General features: G+C 36.2%; 1 protein-coding gene across 2 annotated transcripts in view; it reads left to right on the top strand.

Moving 5' to 3' along the window:
- The window catches only part of LOC120535230 (E3 ubiquitin-protein ligase AMFR-like), a 55,560-nt gene that overhangs the window by 20,007 nt on the left and 14,411 nt on the right, over positions 1 to 21,142 (top strand). For both annotated transcript variants that reach the window (XM_039762937.1, XM_039762936.1), the window contains exons 4-10: positions 923 to 1,075; positions 3,547 to 3,587; positions 11,024 to 11,156; positions 12,468 to 12,601; positions 15,528 to 15,638; positions 16,098 to 16,288; positions 19,944 to 20,047. In XM_039762937.1, the coding sequence (XP_039618871.1) occupies positions 923 to 1,075; positions 3,547 to 3,587; positions 11,024 to 11,156; positions 12,468 to 12,601; positions 15,528 to 15,638; positions 16,098 to 16,288; positions 19,944 to 20,047 (867 nt within the window). The remainder of the gene's footprint in view (positions 1 to 922; positions 1,076 to 3,546; positions 3,588 to 11,023; positions 11,157 to 12,467; positions 12,602 to 15,527; positions 15,639 to 16,097; positions 16,289 to 19,943; positions 20,048 to 21,142) is intronic.

The raw sequence follows: 21,142 nt of genomic DNA, 5'->3' as shown, positions 1-21,142 counted from the left end.
AGAACCCTCAATGGCAGGATGCAGTCGATGGTAGACCTCCTGAGTGTAAAACCAGACTGCTCCAGTCCTTGGTACATGAGCAAGTGATCATGGATCCTATTGATCCTAGCAAGGACCTCACCCAGCACAGAGAGCAGTGCTCTCCCCCTGTTGTTGCTGCAATCCAGGCGATCACCCTTTACAGATAGGGAGGACAAGTCCTTTTTTCATCTCAGTTGGGATGATGTCTGTCTCCCAAATGAAAACAAAGATTGCTTGCAATGCCAGGAGGACAGCCTTACCACCAGCCTGGAGAAGTTCACCCCTGACACCGCAGATCCCTATAGCCTTCCCTACCCTCAGTTGGTTCACCGCATGTGCAATCTCATTGAGATTGATGTGGTTCACAGCTAATTGGAGGATCATCCTCAAGAACCATGAACCAAGAGATAAGCAACATGCTAGCTGGTGGATCAGCTTTAAACAGCTGCTCAAAGTAGCCAACACAGCAGGTCACAACTGCATCTTCATCCATCATCTGTTACAGTCATCCGTTATGTGCAATGGACTTTATTACCAAGGATATGTGGTTATTTTGTACAAAGACAATATTTATTTTGAAATTATCTTTTTGTGTTGAAAATTGCATTTTACAATGCTCAATGCATATATTTGGTTTTAGATAATGTTCGTCATATAACGATTGTACCAGCATTTTGGAATAGCCGTATCCTTTTTGATTTAGCCATGGTTTGTTAATAATTTTTCTGACAAGTATGTACAAATGTATACACTATATATATATATATATATATATATATATATATATATATATATATATATATATATATATATATATATATATATATATATATATTTCTGTTATTTTAATCTTTTCATAGAAGATGAAGAAACATTTTTATGTTTTTATTCTTTTATGCAGCTGTCCTTTTCTCCTACAACACCAGTGAGCAGTCATATTCGAGTGCTGTCCTTACTTGTGTCTATGCTTTTGTCATGTTGTGGATTGGCAGTTGTTTGTGGAGTGGTTGGATACTTCCACGGAATGCACACTGTAGCTTTCATGGCTGCAGAGGTAAGAACACAACCTTTCTATCTCTCATCTAATATTTAAAAAAAATAAAAAAATACTTTTTTATTAAAGATCTGCAGTCTACACCATAAGCTGTATGTCAATGCTGACATAGGCAGCATCAAAATGTGATGTGGTCTACTAAAATGTAATGGGGGAATAAAAAGGCAAACTGTGTTACTTTCAAAAGTAAATGTACATATTCAGTCAAGGCCCGATGGTATTTTAGACAAGATCAAGATTAGTTGTCTGATAGTTTGCCTTTTAAATTATGACAGCAGGTTGATAGTATAAACTGGTTGTTGATGGTATCAACTGGAAATACATTAGCAAGAGTCAAGAATAGAGATTAAAACTGTTAACGGTTTTCCAGTATACCATACAAGGTGTTTCATTTCAGAGTGCCTCAAAACATTTAAAAGCAATTTGGAAGCTTAAGCTACAGGTGCCTCAAAAAGAGTAATGCTATGATTTCTCATACCATCCATTGTTCACACAGCTCAGCTAGTGAGGTGTGAAGTATGGACAGGTTTCCAGCAATTTTCCTCAATGCTGTCTCCCTCTTAGTTGACTTGCTGGTTTTTTGTTGTTTTTTTTTTTTAAAGTAGTGAAAATGTAATCTTTTTATCATCTTGTAGACATCCACAGTGTTTTTACTTTCTATGATTATGCTATAAGCAGCTTAGGTGGGTGATATTGGCAGTAATTTATGTCAATATTTTCTGGGACTTTGAAATAACGATAATTGGATGATATTTTGCATCCTTTCAAAATGTTTTTGTAAATGGCTAGCTTGGTCTTAAATAGGATATTATTTGTAGCTTACTAATGAGATTAATGGAAACAACAGTTAAGGAAAGCGGGTCTAATTTATTTACTTTAAACTGAAGTAAAATATCACAAAAACATTAAAATCACTTAAAATCAAACATTTGAAATTACTGAGATCAAACCGTGCACACAAAAGTAAATCATTTCAAAGTGGCATAGAGAATTTACACAAAAGATCAACAAAACTATTGTAATGAGAGCAGTTCTGTCCAATATTGCACAAAGATATAAAAAAATAAAACAATTACAAAATTCTACTGAGAAAACTTCAATTTGTGTAACAGAAGCACCAATCTGTCTACAGCATCCTGCCCTTGTCCTCTCCTGCTCCAACTTCTGTAGCCACAGAGGTGGGACGGGGCAGGGCGAGAAGGTGGGGATCTGTGTGAGTGTTTTAAATAATGAAAGAAAAAATGCTTTGGAATCGAAGACCACCAACCAAAAAGCCTTGCATAATAAAACATGCCCGATAGGCAAATGCTTCTTACTGAAATAAAAAATAATCTGTTCAAATGGATTCATAATTCGGATAGATTATTTATGTATTTATTTTTGCCTTGCACCTTTGAGGCTTTGTACGTTTATCAATTTCACTTAAATTGCAATTTATAGAGGAACAACCGTTTTGGCCACACCAGCTTTGTATGTCGTGACTCATTCATTCATCTCGATCTCAGTTTATTACCTGCAGCGGTTTCCACTTTGTTCAGTTACTTTTGTCTTGCAATTGCAGGAAAAGGTAATTGATCTTGATTACAAAAATGAAGGTGAATGCAATGGCATGTGTATTTAAATTATCCCATTGTAACTGGTATTTCCACACACGCCATACTAGTGAACTCTGGCTTTGAATTCAGTTAACCTCCGATGCTTGTGTGTTGTAACTCACAATGTGCCACTTTGTGTGAACTGCCTGTTAAGTTTTATTATTAACAAGCTGAAATGTTGAAACAGAAAACATCTGAGTGCTTAAACTCTGCCAGTACAGTTCCTCCACTTGCAGTTAACACAGTGAACACTGGGAGAGGCTCACAATAATGATGTAACATAACACTGACAAAGAAGTGTGTTTTTTTTTTTTTTTTTTTTTTTATTTATTGTTTTTTGCAAAGTAAGTGACATGTTCGATCATTTTTGCTCGCACAATATTAAAACAGCAAGCAGCAACTAAAGAAGAATTCACTAAGCATGTTTGCAGAGTTATCTTGGGTCTAATTCGGTATTTCGTTGGGCACACTGGTTTCCTCATACATAAAAAAGTTAGCTTAATTTCACGACGGTCCATTGTAGTAAACTGGTGTTTCACATACAGCTAAGTCTACTTACTGACTGTTGCCCAACCTAACCATTATAAAATGTACATGCTTATGTGAATTTGTAATTGAAAAAGTGGGTTTAGTAAATTCATGAGAGTTTAAGCAGAGAGAGATGCTGTAAAAATAAATAAAAAGTGATGTTTATTTTATATATGCTATTCCTGACATTTCTTTTATGACTACTTTTAAGGCATGATTTCTTAAGCCAGTTTAATGAAGAAACTTATTCAGTAGTTATTTTGAAATAAAGCAGTGTGCAAATAATGATGGAATATATTTTATTCATCACTTTACTTTTTGGTATTAACCTCTCTTTGTTTTTTTTAGTGCTTGTTGGTCACAGTTCGTACAGGTCACGTCATCTTGCGGTAAGTACTATATATAATGTTTGAACATCTTTGTTATGAAGCAAGAAATCAATTTTTAATCGGATTACATGGTGTATTTATCAGTTGTTGTGTTTTGCTGATTTTTTTTTTTTCTCACATCTACTATATAATAAAACCCTGAGGTCTGTGTGTCCAGTCCCACTGCTTGATCAGTGTGTCTTTTGTGTGATTGGTCAGTTTGGCTTTGGCGATGTGACGATAGAGGAAGTACGAATGTGAGACTTACCAGGAGGAATAAAAGTGAATGCTGCAAGAGTCCCCTTCAAGGATGGAAAGTAGCGAGAAGGGCTCCTCAAAAATAATGGCAGTGTGAGAAGCAGGCTTTAAAGGAACATGCTTGAGAAAAAGAGCGTCAGTGAAGAGAGGTTCTGGCACATGTGAATACAGAGGAGAGGCGATGAAAGTACATGTAGGGCAATAGATAGCAATATTTTTAAATTATTCTATGACTTGTCTTCAAAGTGTACTTTAGGTAGTTGTTTATAAAATGTTTATAAAAAAGTAATAAAAAATTATTGCTCAATTTCAAGGAGTTAGACTCCATCTCTACAATATATAAAATCCTTTTACAATCCCTTCCTTTCAAAGATCCAAGAGGACACTGGGAAAATGACCTCTCAATTAATATATCAGAAAAGGAGTGGAAAGTAGCAATGCAGAGAATTCACTCAAGCTCCATATGCGCAAAGCATACAATTATACAACTCAAAATTATATATCGAGCACATCTGTCTCACTAAAACTCTCCAAAATGTTTCCAGGGCATGATCCAACCTGCGAACGTTGCAACCAAGCCCCAGCCTCACTAGGTCACATGTTCTGGGCCTGCTCCAAATTAACATTATTCTGGACAAAAATTTTTAATTACCTCTCAGACAGTCTTGGACTCACAATCTCTCCTAACCCATTAACAGCTGTGTTTGGGGTTCTTCCAGAGGGTCTTAAAGTGGAGAAAGACAAACAAATTGTGATTACATTCACTACACTGTTGGCACGCAGACTTATTCTGATAAACTGGAAGAACCCAAACTCTCCTCTTTTAAGTCAGTGGGAAACTGATGTGTTATATTATTTAAAATTGGAAAAAATCAAATACTCAGTTAGAGGATCTGTGCAGACTTTTTTCAAAACATGGCAGGATCTAATCAGTAATATTTTGAAATGATTTTATAAAGCACAGAGAATTTGTTGATTTAGGTATTTTTAAAAGCCTTAAATTTTACACCGTTTGGCTTGCTCTCTCTCTCAAGGGTGGGGATCGATCTGTTCTTAGCATAATTCTTTTTTTTTTTTGTAAAAACTTGATTGCTATGTATTGATTGTAATAAAATTAATAAATAAATTAAAAAAAAAAGTAATTTCCAGCCTAATATTGTCAACCTATAGTATACAGAGTTACATGCTTAAGTTGTTTCAAAGTGCTTTAAAAAGATATTCTTTTATATTAATTCAGATGAGCTAAATCATGCATTTCTGTCTTAACGTGCAAGCAATATTCTCTACATCTTGCCTGAAGAAGGGGCCTGAGTTGCCTCGAAAGCTTGCATATGTTCATTTAATAGTTACTGTAAATGATGCAAGATTTTAGGCCAACTCTAAATATAAAATGTTTCAGTTTTCAACGTTCTACCTGTACCATAGTTTATATATTCACATGTGGGGAAACTATTGTGACAAGGTCACAATTTCAACCTTGAATTCTCAATAGATTTACATTGAACTTCCAAGATCTGTAATCCCTGAATATTATTTGACCACTTTTCAGTGTTGTCTTCCTTTATGTGAGTCTCTGTGAACAGAGTACCCGAAACATTAATTTCTCAATCTGAGTGAAACAGTTAAAAGAATGCTAAAAGACTAATAGTTTTAAGAGGACAGATTATCTCATATCTTTCTTCGCTTCGGATTTATTTCTGTGGGAAAGTAGCAGAGATAAAAAGCGAAATTACTAAAATAGATGAAGAACATGCCAGACTACCAAGCGAGACTCTACATAAGAGGAGGCAGGCTCTACATTCAGAATTAAACCTCTTGACAACTAAAGAAACCGAACAACTAATTTACAAATCCAGACATCATCATTATGAACATGGAGAGAAAGCTAATAAGCTTTTAGCGCAACAAATTCACAAGCAAGATGTGCATACGCAATCTCGGTAATTACTAACACGAACGGAGATAAAATCATCGAACACAAAAATATAATGTACACTTTTAGAGACTACTATAAATCCCTATATACTACTGAGTTTAAAGAAGACAATATACAATCTAATGCATTTCTGGATAAATTACAGATACCACAAATTGACGCTATTAGTGTGGAGGAGCTCGATAAACCTCTGTCATTATCAGAATTACTGGATGCTATAAAGTCACTCCAAGGTGGAAAAGCAGCAGGCCCTGACGGCTACCCTGCAGAGTTTTACAAGAAATTCTCCGCTCAGCTAGCTCCCTCCTATTAGCAACATTTACAGAAGCCAGAGATAACCAATCTCTTCCACAAACCTTTCGCCAAGCACTAATCACTGTCTTCCCAAAACAAAATAAGGACTTATTACAATGTGCATCATACAGACCAATTTCACTTCTGAATAACGACGTTAAAATACTCTCTAAAATCATAGCTAGAAGGATGGAGAAAGTGCTCCCCTCAGTAATATCACAAGACCAAACTGGATTTATTAGGGGCCGACACTTATCTTCAAATCTTCGACGCCTGTTTAATGTAATATACTCACCAACTAAATCAAACACCCCAGAAATATTATTATCATTGGATGCAGAAAAAGCATTCGACATGATTGAATGGAAATACCTTTTACTATTTTGGAGAAGTTTGGGTTTGGCCCAACATTTGTGCATGGATTAAATTACTGTATACTAACCCAGAAGCTTCAGTTTGCATCAATAACATTTGCTCAGACTACTTTAAACTAGAGCGTGGCACAAGACAAGGATGCCCTTTGTCACCACTGCTGTTTGCAATTGCCATTGAACCACTGGCAATACATTGTCGAAATACTGATCAGATAAAGGGGATTAGCAGAGAAGGACTGGAACAGAAAATCTCATTATATGCAGATGACATGGTACTGTATATATCGGACCCAGAAAATTCTGTGCCTGCAGTCTTAGCAGCACTCACAGAATTTCAAAAGCTCTCTGGTCTCAGAATTAATCTGAATAAAAGTGTACTCTTTCCGTGAATTCGCAAGCATATAATATTAGATTAGACACCCTTCCTTTTATCATTGCAGAACAGTTTAAATACCTCGGGGTAAACATCACAAGTAAACATAAAGCTCTTTATCAACAAAATTTCGTGTCTGCATGGAAAAAATTAAACAAGACTTGCATAGATGGTCAACCCTTCATCTCACACTAGCTGGAAGAATTAACACTGTTAAGATGAATATTCTTCCTAAGCTCCTTTTTATTTCAAAACATACCAATATACATTAATAAATCGTTCTTTAAGCAATTAGATTCAACAATAACCTCATTTATTTGGAATTCTAAACATCCACGCATCAAAAGAGCGACCCTACAAAGACAAAAGGCAGAAGGCGGCATGGCTCTACCTAACTTCCAGTTTTATTACTGGGCAAATATACAGTCGATAAGAACCTGGACACAAATAGAAGAACATACACAGGCATGGACCGCAATAGAAGTAAAATCCTGCAGTACTTCTTTGTATTCCTTGCTTTGTGCTCCAATAAACACACGTTATCGGCAATACACTAATAACCCAATTGTGCTCCACTCACTTAGAATCTGGAACCAATGTAGAAAGCATTTTAAGACGGAGAAGCTTCTTTCTGTGGCACCCTGCAAAAGAACCACCTCTTTCAACCCTCACAAACATATGCAGTTTTAATATCTGGAAAAATTTGGAATTAACTTGCTTAGAGATCTTTATATAGACAACGTCTTTGCATCCTATGAACAATTACATTCCAAATTTAACATTCCAGCTACAAATTTCTTTCACTATCTTCAAATCAGGAACTTTGTTAAACAGAACCTTCCAGATTTTCCTCATCTTGCACCCTCATCCACGCTGGAAAAATTATTGCTCAATTTCAAGGAGTTAGACTCCATCTCTACAATATATAAAATCCTTTTACAATCCCTTCCTTTCAAAGATCCAAGAGGACACTGGGAAAATGACCTCTCAATTAATATATCAGAAAAGGAGTGGAAAGTAGCAATGCAGAGAATTCACTCAAGCTCCATATGCGCAAAGCATACAATTATACAACTCAAAATTATATATCGAGCACATCTGTCTCGACTAAAACTCTCAAAATGTTTCCAGGGCATGATCCAACCTGCGACGTTGCAACCAAGCCCCAGCCTCACTAGGTCACATGTTCTGGGCCTGCTCCAAATTAACATTATTCTGGACAAAAATTTTTAATTACCTCTCAGACAGTCTTGGACTCACAATCCCTCCTAACCCATTAACAGCTGTGTTTGGGGTTCTTCCAGAGGGTCTTAAAGTGGAGAAAGACAAACAAATTGTGATTGCATTCACTACACTGTTGGCACGCAGACTTATTCTGATAAACTGGAAGAACCCAAACTCTCCTCTTTTAAGTCAGTGGGAAACTGATGTGTTATATTATTTAAAATTGGAAAAATCAAATACTCAGTTAGAGGATCTGTGCAGACTTTTTCAAAACATGGCAGGATCTAATCAGTAATATTTTGAAATGATTTTATAAAGCACAGAGAATTTGTTGATTTAGGTATTTTTACAAGCCTTAAATTTTACACCGTTTGGCTTGCTCTCTCTCTCAAGGGTGGGGATCGATCTGTTCTTAGCATAATTTTTTTTTTTTGTAAAAACTTGATTGCTATGTATTGATTGTAATAAAATTAAATAAAAAAAAAAAAAAAAAAAAATAAAAGACTAATAGTTTTGAATGGAATTAACCCAGGAAATTTTGCCCTGCAAAAATAAATAGATAGAACATTGATCTATATTAATGAATGAACAGTTGATGTCAAAAACCTTCTTGTGTATTATTTATTATACTTTGCCTGTGTTAAGTCAATTAGGATATCTACTTCATAAGTGGTGTTGTTACTGTAATAGCTAAGTGAGAGATTTATTTCAGACTTTATTTTACTATTGAGAAGTTGAAGTAATACTTTTTAAAGTGTTTTGTGGCATTGCCTTTTAATTGCTTAACTTGAATCGAATAATTAAGTTAGCTTCTCACACGCTTCTGTCAATAAGTGTCACAAAGTTTTACCCATTCCTCTTGACAGAACTGGTATAAGCCAGTTAGGTTTGTGGTTCTTTTTTCTTGGACACTCTTTCAGTTAGTTCAGTGGGATTCAGGTCAGGCTTTGTGATGGCTACTTCAGTACGTTCACCTTGTTATCTTTAAGCCACTATGTCAGAATCTTAGAACTATGCTTAGCATTATTGTCCTGCTGGAAGTAAGGCTATGTGATGTCTTAAAAGTTCACATCATCACTTTCTCATGTTAAAACATTGATGAAAAATGATACCATTGCCTGGGTTTGTGGATTGTGAATAACATAGCCCCTCTACCACTATGGAAAGCACCTGCACTGAGCATTGAAATGGATGGTTTAGGGATAGGGTGGAGATGGAATCGTGTGCAGTCGTTTTAGTTTGCGACACAGTAGTTTTGTTGTCGTACACATGGCTGCAACTCTGCACATATAGTAGTATTTGGCAGTGTTATTATGATGATTCAATATTGATTCATTCCAAGTTTACAATGACAAGAAACTCAAGTCTTTCCTTATAAAATACTATTGAATAATCACCTGTGTCTGTGTTGTAGTAGGGGCATCTTCCTTTAGTAGCAGCTGTTTATGCCATGGCAATGAAAAGAATCTTTTAATGGTGGATGTAGTTTGTTTGGTACCTGATACCTACAACTCCTTTACTGGTTTCTTTGTTGTTGTTTTTTTTGGGAATTGGCTGAATATTTTGCAGCAATGTTTGTTCATCCTTGGGAGTTAAGTTATGACTCCTTCCTGAATACTGCAGTGTCTGTATGGTCCCTAGATAGGAAGCTGTCATGTGGAGGTCCAAATCCCCCAACCAGATCTTGGCTGAGTTGCTCGGATTCTCCCATTGTATCAAAGGCACTGGCTCTAAAGGGAGGTCTTTAAAGACAGCCGCAGGTGCACTCCCAAAAAAGTAAATTAAGACAATTTCCCCCATCAGTGTTTTTTATAAAAGTCATTGTATCAATGTATGTAATCTTCCAGGCTGTGTAAACGGGAATGCAGCTTGATGTGTATAAACTTTTGACCCACTGAAAATCTGTTACATTAAATAAAGGCTAAAAATAATCTGTCTCTTGGCTATTAATTTGACATTACCTGTTATGGAAATAAGTCAATTAGGGTATTTACTTTTTAACACAGGGAATTATATGATGATGTTACATGTCTGAAGTTGTGAAACATTAAGTGTGAAAGTCTTTAGGCAAAGTTTGTAAACTTTGGGCCTCAGATGCTAGCCGTCTGATCATTGTGTTCTTTCAATCAGATATTTGTTTATTTTAAGCAAATAATTCCTGTAGATTTTGTTCTAAATAGAATTTTTTCTTGTATTCCTGCCCCCACCTGTGTACATTTGAGGAAAGACCATATACATTTGTTTCAGCAACATATGGTTCTTACATCTTATAAGAAAAAAAAAATCCTAAGAAAATATTGTTCTCCAATATTTTACTACTAAAAATCACAGCTATATGTAGAGGCACATCATTTTTTTGTTTTTTGGACAAGAAGACATTTCCTTTAAAAGCAACTCTACAATAGTGTTGTCTGCAGGTCTCAAACTTCATTTCAGGCAGGTGTAATGAGTAATTACTACATGCACTTGAAAGATTAATCCTAAGGTACACGCATCCCCTTTACTTAACAAGTGGCAGGAAAAAAAATGCAGCCTAGTAGTAAAGCTGACATATGCAAGAACCTAACACCAGTCTGTGTCATAGATGTGTTTTAAATGTAAGTGTATAAGGACCTATAGTGGCAATGTGGTAAAATAAGCAACTGTACAAATTACCAGAACAGCCATGTGCATATCAGAAAGCTCTGCTTTGAATATTTATTCTAACATTTTACTTTTATAAGTAGGAGAATGGGACCACCATGCCCATTTCCTCTTGAAAAGCACCTTCCTCCTTTCCTTCAAAATGGTGGTGTGGTTAATCTCCGTGAGGCCTGCAATAGACTGGTGTTCCTTCCATGGTTCATCAATGACTTCTACCTGCTGGTGGTCCTCAGAATGTGATCCAGCCATCCAATGTTAAAGACAGTCATTTTTTATAAGCAGTGAGAACTATGGCTTATTGAATTAAATTATTTTTTTGTTTTATAATTTTATACCATTCATTGTATTTTTTCAGTTATACTATCCATTTGTGGGACCTTAATCATGAGGGCACTTGGGAAAGCAAAGGAACCTATGTTTACTACACAGATTTTATCATGGAGCTCACATTGTTGTCTCTTGATCTTATGCACCATATTCATATGTTGGTAAGTACTCTTATTTTGCTTTTGACCTCCTCTGTTATCTACAACTAGCCAGTTAGATTTTAAGGAGGAAATTGGTTATTTTATGACCTCAAGAATGCACTCTGTCTCTTATTAAGAAGATGATAACTTTAATTTTGTTTTGCTGGACCCCATGGATGGGAACAGTTTGCTTTAATGCTTTTTACACAGATGTGAAAAAGTGTACTTTATGAAAAGCTGAGTAAGCCACACCACCATTTCTGATTTCTATATAAAGCTTGATGTTTATGTAAGACCAGGGCTCTTATTCTTACCAGTACAGGTGCACCTGATTTTAATTGTATGCATTTGTTGCTAAGTAGTATAAAAAGGTGCAAAATATATATATATTTTTTTTATAGCATTTTTAAAAATTAGATCATCTTAATCAATTTTGCTGAAATAATTAATTAAATGGCATTTGTCCATAGAAGTGTAGTTTTTTGTGTAATGACTGTATATAAGCAGTTGACAAATTATTTTCATATTTATATACCTTGCAGGAAGATAGCTAATAGTTTTCTGTTACTTCTAAGACACAAATTAACTACCAGTAGTTTAGGAAATGTATGATAAGACAAGAATACTGCTTGCTAGAAAGGCAAGTCGCAGGATAGAGAACTACATGACAAATGCAAGCATCCCAGTTGGAAGTGTCATGTCAAAGCCCTTTCAAGATATAGCTCTTAAAATATAATTCAATAATTTTTATTTTTTACAAAATTTAGATTTAATCCTTAATTTTTTTGTGGATTTTGTAGTAAATAAGCGGTAACCTTAAAGTTCAAATGCCTTGCTATCAATCACATTAATTAACACATATCTTCTGTCAATCAGGCACACCCTATATGTGGTTTTACTTTGACTGCTGATCACCACAGTTTTTCCTTGCTAGTATAAGTTGCTGCAGTCTGACCTTAGAAGTAGAATATTTGTTTTTATACATGGTAATTATTTGAAGATTTGCTGCTTTTGCATTTTAGCATAGCACAAATGAAGCATACTTTGTTTGTGCTAAAGGCGTCCATCCTGCTTCAAGACAGTAAAACAATTAGACTTCAATACTGCCACGTTCTATTTTAAATCTACAATTAATCATCTCCCCTGTGCTTGTTTGGGGGAGTCATCCCATTTGCAAATAATGAAGGATATAATTGGTTGCTATCAAGTAATTAAGTTAGGTTTTGAGCAAGTATTAAACTTGAATATAATTATGCACTGATTTATACACTTTTGCCCTGCTTTATATCCATTTTATAAGTAAGATTGCGTTTCTTATCCCTGCATATTTAGCTTTTTGGGAATATCTGGCTTTCCATGGCAAGTTTGGTGATTTTCATGCAGCTTCGGTATCTTTTCCATGAGGTTCAGCGCCGAATTCGCCGCCACAAGAATTACCTTAGAGTGCTTGGAAATATGGAGGCAAGGTGGGTTGAATATTTTACATCTTCTTAGTTATAGAAAGTTTAAAGTTATAGTTGTTACAGATTCTTAAAATGGTGAAGTTGACAGTTGGTCTATATTTGTACATCTAGAGGGTACATGAATGAGCAAAGCTACGTTTATTTAACCCTATAATGCCAATTATGTCAGATCATTGGTTTGGATGACCATTATTCCTTTTGACTGAACCTCATTTACCTAATGAATAATATTTAGCAGTTCTTTGGTGACTTTTTTGGAATTTATTGGAACTACGGGCATTTGCATTCCAAATATGAAATGCGACTTAAGTGAATGTACCCTTTGAAAAAACAAAGCAAAAATGTTTGCATGAATTGACTAAGATGCAAGGTGCAAAAAAAGAATAGCTGGTATAGGAGCACTTTATGTACTGAAATCGATCATAATTGCATGAAACAGTTTACATTATCTAATTTTGAAATGAAAAATGTGTTGTGTACTTTGACCCGGACACACACAGACGGACAACATAGTTCCACCACACACTATTTATTTACACTATTTACAAATTACGTGCAACCCAAAACCCCAGTGCCTCTTGCACCGATTCCCCAAAGTCCAGGGCTCACAGTCTCTGTGCCTTTCTTTCCTGGCCGCCTCCAGTCCTCTCTCCAGCTCTGTCCACTTCGACCCGACATCCACTGCTCACTGAAGGGAGGTGGCCCCTTATATATGATTCCCGGACGAGCACAAGGTGTTCCCAGCATTCTTCCCTTGGCCACGCCCCAGCGTGGCGGAAGTGCCAGCTGTCCTCCCGGCAGCTCTCCGGGTGTCCTCCAAAGTCTTCCCCCCGGCACTTCCTGGTGTGGCGGAAGTGCCGGGCTCCCGGGATAATCAGGCACTGGGGCGCTGCCTGGCGGTGGCCACGGGTCCCTACAGGGCTGGGCTTCCAAGCCCTCTACCCGAGGCCTCCAGCATAACCAGGACGGACGCCCCCTCTCGGTCTGGAGGAGGCACAAGCCCTCCTCTGGTCCTCCTTGGACCACACGGGATATACCGGCATCGGGGCGCCGTCCGGTGGTGGCCACGGGTCCCTACAGGGCTGGGCTTCCAAGCCCTTTACCCGAGGCCCCCAACATAACCAGGACAGACGCCCCCTCGCGGTCTGGAGGAGGTACAAGCCCTCCGTTCGTCCTCCTGGGCGTCCCAGCCGGGGACCACAGTGTACACAGTATTGCTAGTTTTAGGTACTGAATTAATATATCAGTAAGTGGGATAAGTATGAATGTTGCATGCTTTAGAAATTGGTTTTCTTGTATGCTAAGATGGAAAATAATGTCTAGTGTTTAGTATTTGGCCGAATGTCTAGATAGCAAATAAGATTAAAATAAGGGCTGAAGTGTTGTAAACTGCATAGACTAGTGAGAGCACATGAATCAATTCCTTTACTTGCGGTTAGTAATTTTGGTGCACAAGATGCTACATTTTCAGAAAGTGCATTTCAGAGTGTAGAGTTGGTACCTAATTGGACAACTTTATATTTATTTCAAACAGTTTGTCTTGAATAAATTGAGTAATATTATTGAAATCAATATATAACATAAGTAGGTACATGAAAGGTGTTTTTCTAAAAGTTTGAAGAAAATTTTAGCAAGAAGCACTTGTCTTTTTATATATGATCTGTGCAGTATGTCCATATATAACCTTATAAGGTAAGTTGAAACTCTACTAAGTGATCAACCAGAACATATGTAAGAAAATGAAAACAGATGTATGGAAATTAAGGTCTTGGGTTCATTCCACATTTAAGATTTCAAGCTTATGTGGGAAATGCTCCTATAGTTTCCTGGTGGTAGGCTAAAAGCCACACATTTTTTAGAACCACTTCACTTTTACTAAAGATCAGCAAAAAGGTGGCTGTGCTGTTTATCTCACATTGGAAACAAGACAGAGATGAGAATTTACATGTACTGTATATAATGAGCAAAATATACATTTAGGATTTATCTGAACAAATACTTTTTTAATGCTTTTTACAGTAATAAATGGGTTTTGCTAATATTACAAATAAGTAATAAGTGTTTAGCCAGGAAATGTTTCAATGAATTGTTTTGTTTTGTCCATATTTCCAATAAGAAATAAATACTATTTTTAAGAAACAAAGTTTCCAAAAGAAAAACATTTTGATATCCCAAGAATATGTCTTGAACATTTTTGGAAATATGTATGTTTGTATCCATGTTGTGTGTATGTATGATAACTTTGTGGACACTGTAACTTGACAACAAATAGTTCACGTGTGGACCGCTTGCACTTATTAGTCTTAAGGTCCAATTAGGATTTTGCTGAATGCTAATTATTCTGCTTTAATCTTTTAAAATCCATAACAACAACAGCCAAACACAGCTCAGAAGTTCACAATTTTCATTTGTGTATTTACAAATTTGAAGGAAAAAAAAAGACTTTTGAATACATTTTATTCTTATATTAAGCTATTACAATGTCTTTACTGTTGACCTAGTTACAGGGGAATTGGTTTATTATTTGTTCAAAGTTAGGGCAAAAAAATAAAAGTCCAAATATTTATAAAAAAAATATATTAATCACATTTTAATAACTTTGCCTTATGAAGTTGTCTAAATTATGAAAATAAACTTCAGTGGTGTTGCATGTTTTAAATATGAAGTAGTATGCTGGCCTCATCCAGATTTTTTTTTTTTAAATCGGTGATTGATTGTTCTTTATATATTTAATAATTGATTCTTTTTACTTAGAAAATTTTAATTTTCTGATAGTCTGTTCTTGGGTCTGACTTTAAAGATTTATCTCCATTAATCAGTTTCTGATTTTGAATGAAAAAATATATTATGACTATTTAAAGAGCACTTCTTACACAATTTGTAACCATCAGTAAGTATTCAATCATTTTCCTCTTGTCTATTCAAAAAGGTTTGCAGTGGCAACACCTGAAGAGTTGGCTGTTAACAATGATGACTGTGCTATCTGCTGGGATTCCATGCAGGCAGCCCGCAAGCTCCCATGTGGACACCTTTTTCACAAGTAAGGAGTTTTTTGTTAAGAGTATGTTATAGTTCAGTAAGTGAAAGCATAGTATACGGTTTCCGCTGAAGGTTTGGCATAATTAATTACAATTTACTTTCTTTTGCAAAAATAAAAAGAAACATTGTTTTGAAAATGTTGCATTTTAAAAAGGTATTTTTGATTTCACTGTATGTTCCATCTGTATCGAACAGTCATGTAGCATAATAAATATGTGTAGAACCATATTTTTCATTTAGATTTGAAATTGTAAGAGACCACAGTGTCCAGTCTGATATTAAGAGTGTGATTTTTGTCAATTACCGTTACCAGTGGCTAGTGTAGTTTGTACTAACACAGACTTTTTTATGCTTTTCTATGATTATTATCTCAGTCAAACCAATAGCTCTTTTTTGCCGTTGGTTCTTTTGTTTGCATAAAACTAATCTGTGTATAAAATATTTTTGATCTATTTAACAGCTCTTGCTTGCGTTCCTGGCTGGAGCAAGATACTTCTTGTCCAACTTGCAGAATGTCCCTCAATATAAATGAAAACAGCAGAGCAAGAGATGAGCAGCAGCGAGAGAATTTGGAGGACAACATTGGTACGGTTCCTAGTACTGATGCCAGGCCTCGACTTAACCAACACAATCATTTCTTTCACTTTGATGGTGAGTTTATATTTGTAACCTATTTGTTTTCTATATTAGTGCAGACCTTCCGTGAAGAACATTGACCAGTACTTCAGGAAAGCATGAGGATCTGACAGGGCTAGTTTAATTGCTTGCCTGCCCTCTTCCTTCATACTTTTGAGAAGATGAGCCATCTTCTAAATGTTGACATGGATTTGTCTGTGCTTCGTGACATAGTATGGGGTAAAATTGCCAATTATACAGAGAGAGTTATCTGGTTGGGATTTCATTCCAGGCTTCTGGAACTTTTTTAAAAAACTACACAAACCAAACCAAATTCAATGGGCAATCAGTCAATGGTCTTCTAAGTCACTGATCTATATGTACAATCTAATGCAAGGGTGTCAAACTCCAGTCTTTGAGGGCTGCAGTGACTAGAAGTTTTCATTCTTACAATCTTCCTAATTATTGACCATTTTTTGCTGCTAATTATTAGTTTTAAATAACTTGACCTAGACCCCTTAGTTGTTTCTTTGTCCTTATTTAGCAGCCAAACAATGAGACGCAAAACAAGCTGCCACATGACCAGCTCACCTGTGCTCATCACACACTATCTGAAAATAAAGAAAGGTGAAGGTTTCAGTAAGGTCACCAAACATTTTGACTGTTTTCCTATGAAAAACAAAATCAAAAGTTTTAGAAATGTCTGGTGTGGCAGAATGAGAACTGAAGCAAGTCTTGGAATTAAACAATGGGTTTAATTAACAGCAATAATTGCCTTCTCATTAAGAAACTGGTTGGAGTGAAATTGGTTGGAGTTTGAAGCCCCAGTTTAGCTGGTCATCTATTGGCTTGTTTCACGTCTCATTTCTGTTTGGCTGTCATTTAAGGAAGAATCAATTCAGAGGACTGAATCCTTAAAATCCGGGCTATTAAAATGAAGGGAAAAGAAGTTGATTAGTACTGAAAACTGGTCACTGATTAGGATAAGGGTTAGAATGAAAACCTATAGCCACTGCGGTCCTCCAGGCCCAGAGTTCGACACCCCTGATCTAATGCATTAAATTATATATTTTTCTTGTATAGCATATGCTGTTACATGTTGTAATAGCCTCAAAAAATAACAAAAACCAGTAATGGTGTAATAGAGAATTTTCCATTCATCCTTTTTCCCATCCCTGAAAGTATTTTTTTGGCTGAGAATTCTTAGTATCTAAGAAACTGACAGTTCAAGTTGCCGAGTATATAAGAGTATGGGTTCCCAAACTTTAAGCCAAGGTTCACGTTCTAGTGAGCGCCCCTCATTAATATAAACTTTATGCTGCAAAGCATCGCATGATCATGTATCTTGGTTACTGCTAACAGTAGTCTCGCAGTGTGTTTGTGGTTAATGGTAAACCCATTAGTCAAAGCAAATGCTTAATTGCAGCAGACTTTTAATGCATGTATGAACAAATGTTGCTGGATATATCTAGCCCAGTGGTTCGCAGTTCTTTTTCATGGCATAGCCCTTCTGGGTGTTGAAATGTTTAGAATATCACAAGTTTTTGGTCTTAAATTGTTAACTACTGAACTCTTACTAGACACAATTAAATGTGACACTTCTTTAATCACCCAAGTGTTGTATTTAGGGGTTTTAACAAGGGATTGCAGATTTTGTGTGTGTGTCTGCATGTGTTTTGTGAGTGAGACTGACTTTGTCTTTTTCTTATGTCAGATACTTTTTTTAGTGCTTTTTATGTAAGAATGGTGACATAGCTTGATGTGGAATGGAAAAAATAAGATAAATAAGGCCTAAATGTCCATACTTTTAATTTACAAATTTATTTAGGAACTTATTAATCCAGATGAAAAGAAGTAGAAAAATATCTCAGAAGTTACATACACAATAAGGTAAAAAAAATAGAGGTAAAAAAATCTCAATGTCAGTGTGAATGCAGAGCCTGCTTTGTGGCTATGCAGTTCCTATCTGTGTTCAGCCTATTCTTGTATTTAATTTTTTCAAAGAATGATGGTTACTGAACTTGTTCCTTAGTGCATATTCTTTTGAATTAAACAGAAAATTTCTAAAACTGCAATAAAAACAACGATAGTCCAAAAAAGACTGCCTAAACTGAAAATATTGTAATACTGCAGACTGGACCCAGAGGGAGAGAAACAGACAGACACTGGAATAAGCGGTCTACCATGAAATGGAACATTTAAAAATAAAACCACAGTAAATTAAGGGGGCAGTGTAATAAGACATGACATGGCAAAGAGAAAATTGCAGTGTATAGCTGCATCTCCATTATGAGCAGCTAAATTACACACCAGATTTACTTTGTGAAGAAAAAGTGCAATATTAAATAAAGGAAGGTGTTAAAGCTCTTAGTTTCAACTCTAAATCCAATGTCAGAACATACCAGTTTATTTCAAATTACCGTATACTAAAAATAGCATTTAATTTGGATTTGATATTGCACTGTTTTATAGTACCAATTTTATATATACAGTGGTGTCTCGTATTTCGAATGATTCTAGATTATCTTCAAACATTCCAGATTTTGAATGCTAAATTTGAGAGAAATAGGATCTGGAGTCCGGATGATGTCTGTTAGTTTGAACTGAGCGCACAGTGAAAAAAAAATGCATCAACAGATGACATTTACATAGCGAGCTTAAGCATTAACTGTTGTGTACAGTCTTAGTGTTGGTATACCAGCTGTGTATCGGAGTTTGCGGTCCTGTCATGCTGCCATACTGTGCGGCCTGCTAACTCGATAGCTTTATCTGGAATGAGAGAATGATGCCAGGTCACTTTAATTAGCAGAATGCATCTGACCTTGGTGATCTTATTTGCTGCAACCTGTAGCTTCAGTTCATCCATCTTATTAGAAAAGGATCTTGTGTTTTTGAGAAAAATACTAGGAAGAGTCGGCTTGTGTGGCCGCCCCCATAGCCTCGCCAGTCCTCCAGCCCTGCTTCTGCCTCCTGTCTCTGTGCCACCTCTGTCTCCTATCTGTGGGGGTGGTATTCTAAGGAGAGCCCTGATGCCTGGCTATGTACACTGGGATGTCGTGGAAGTAGAGAAACTCCGCTGTAATGGTCTGCTCGCTGAATAGTCCTATTTTTAAGAGATTATGTTGGCTGTAAATGTTGTTCACCCAGCAGAATGTCATTATGACGAACAGCAATGCATACACAAAAGGACAAACAAATTGCCAAAAGGAAGAGCACCCTGCCATACATTTCACTTTATTATACAGTATTGATACACTTTTCAATTCACTTTTTAATTGTGTTATTTCACCTTAAGTTATGTACATTTGCTGTTTTAAATTTTATTGAAAATGGTATTGTTTAGGGACCTGGGAATGGTAATTCACTTTCCATTATTTCTAATGGGGAAAATTGATTTGGACTTCGAACAATTCAGAGTTCAAACGGCCTCCTGAAAGGAATTAAGTTCTATATATGAGGCATCGCTGTATTTGGCTATTTATGTTACTTCATTGCAGTTAGATTAGTAAAGTTTTAAAAAAAAAAAAAGTCACAAAGAACATAAAAATATAAAACTTTGTGTTTCTTTGATGGAAAAGTGCCAGTTTTACAAGTTTTCATTTGTTTTCATGGTAAGTGTAATTGAATATTTTGCACTGACTTTTTACTAGTTGCCAGCCTGCCTTAATAACATTTATTTATTTATTTTCAGGTTCCCGAATTGCCAGCTGGCTTCCCAGTTTTTCTGTAGAAGTAATGCACACTACTAATATCCTTGGCATTACACAAGCAAATAATTCACAACTTAATGCTATGGTAAGCACTGATACAGTAAGACAACAGCTTTAGCTTGTTTACTTTGTTTTTTACACTACACTTATATTTTCAAACTTTTTTTTAAGCATTTTCGCAAAAAGATTAATAGCCTGAATCAAACGTTATTAAGCAAGGCTTATGTTTAGGCCAGGGATATACTTTACGCGACGAGACGCAAGCTCCAGTGGATGCTGCTGCTACGCAAGCGTTGTATTGTTTATACTTGCGTGCGTACTTTACGGAAATCTGGAGGAATCCACCAGGTGGCATTGTGAAAACAGGTTCGGCTTAGCTGTGTTGTGAATTGCCTGGAATAGCCATTAAATTCTGATGACATTTTACCGCAATATCTCTGAAAAGGATGTTTAATGATTAAATCCATCAGTCAAGGGATTTGTCCATTTCAGCTAGCATTGGGCACGAAGCAGAAACAATCCCTGGACAAGGCATCAGCTCATCCAGGGTGAATACAAGCACACACGTAATGCTGGCGTCATTTTAGTGTAACCAAATCTGCATATTTTTGGAAGGAAACCAGAGCACACTGTGGAAACCCACCAGGAAAACATGTACTCTCCAGGCAGGGAATATCAGCAACGTGACTCCCTGCAAGTCAGCAGTGCTAACACTCTGCCACCGTGTCACCCCCATGTGTGTAATTATTAACAGTTTTCATTATTCATATAAAATTACAGATGTATCTGTAAAATGTAACATACATACTTCAATGCATTTCATCATGAAAGTGATCAAGTATAAATCTAAGGATTCTAAATATGCAGAGAGTTGGAATATCATACATTTAATGTATTCAGTGTGGTGATCTATTGCTGTTTTCCGCTGCTGTCAGTACTGGAGGAAGCCCTAGAAAAAAAGATGGCACAGAAGATGGTATGTGAGACTTTTAAAATGTATCGTGTCATTACGATCAGGAATATGCTATGCTTGAGTATATAAGCACCACGAATGCATCTGTATGTCGGTATTTTGCTTCACCACTTTAAACCATTCATCAAACATCAAAGCGCACAACGATCTCGTAGGATCCGCAAAGCGGCTTTCTATCACATGTAGATAGTAACCAGAGACTCTGAT

The sequence above is a fragment of the Polypterus senegalus genome, chromosome 9, assembly GCF_016835505.1.
Source record: "Polypterus senegalus isolate Bchr_013 chromosome 9, ASM1683550v1, whole genome shotgun sequence".
Lineage (NCBI taxonomy): Eukaryota > Metazoa > Chordata > Cladistia > Polypteriformes > Polypteridae > Polypterus > Polypterus senegalus.
The sequence above is the reverse complement of the archived record's forward strand: the minus strand, read 5'-3'. Positions and strand labels throughout refer to the sequence as shown.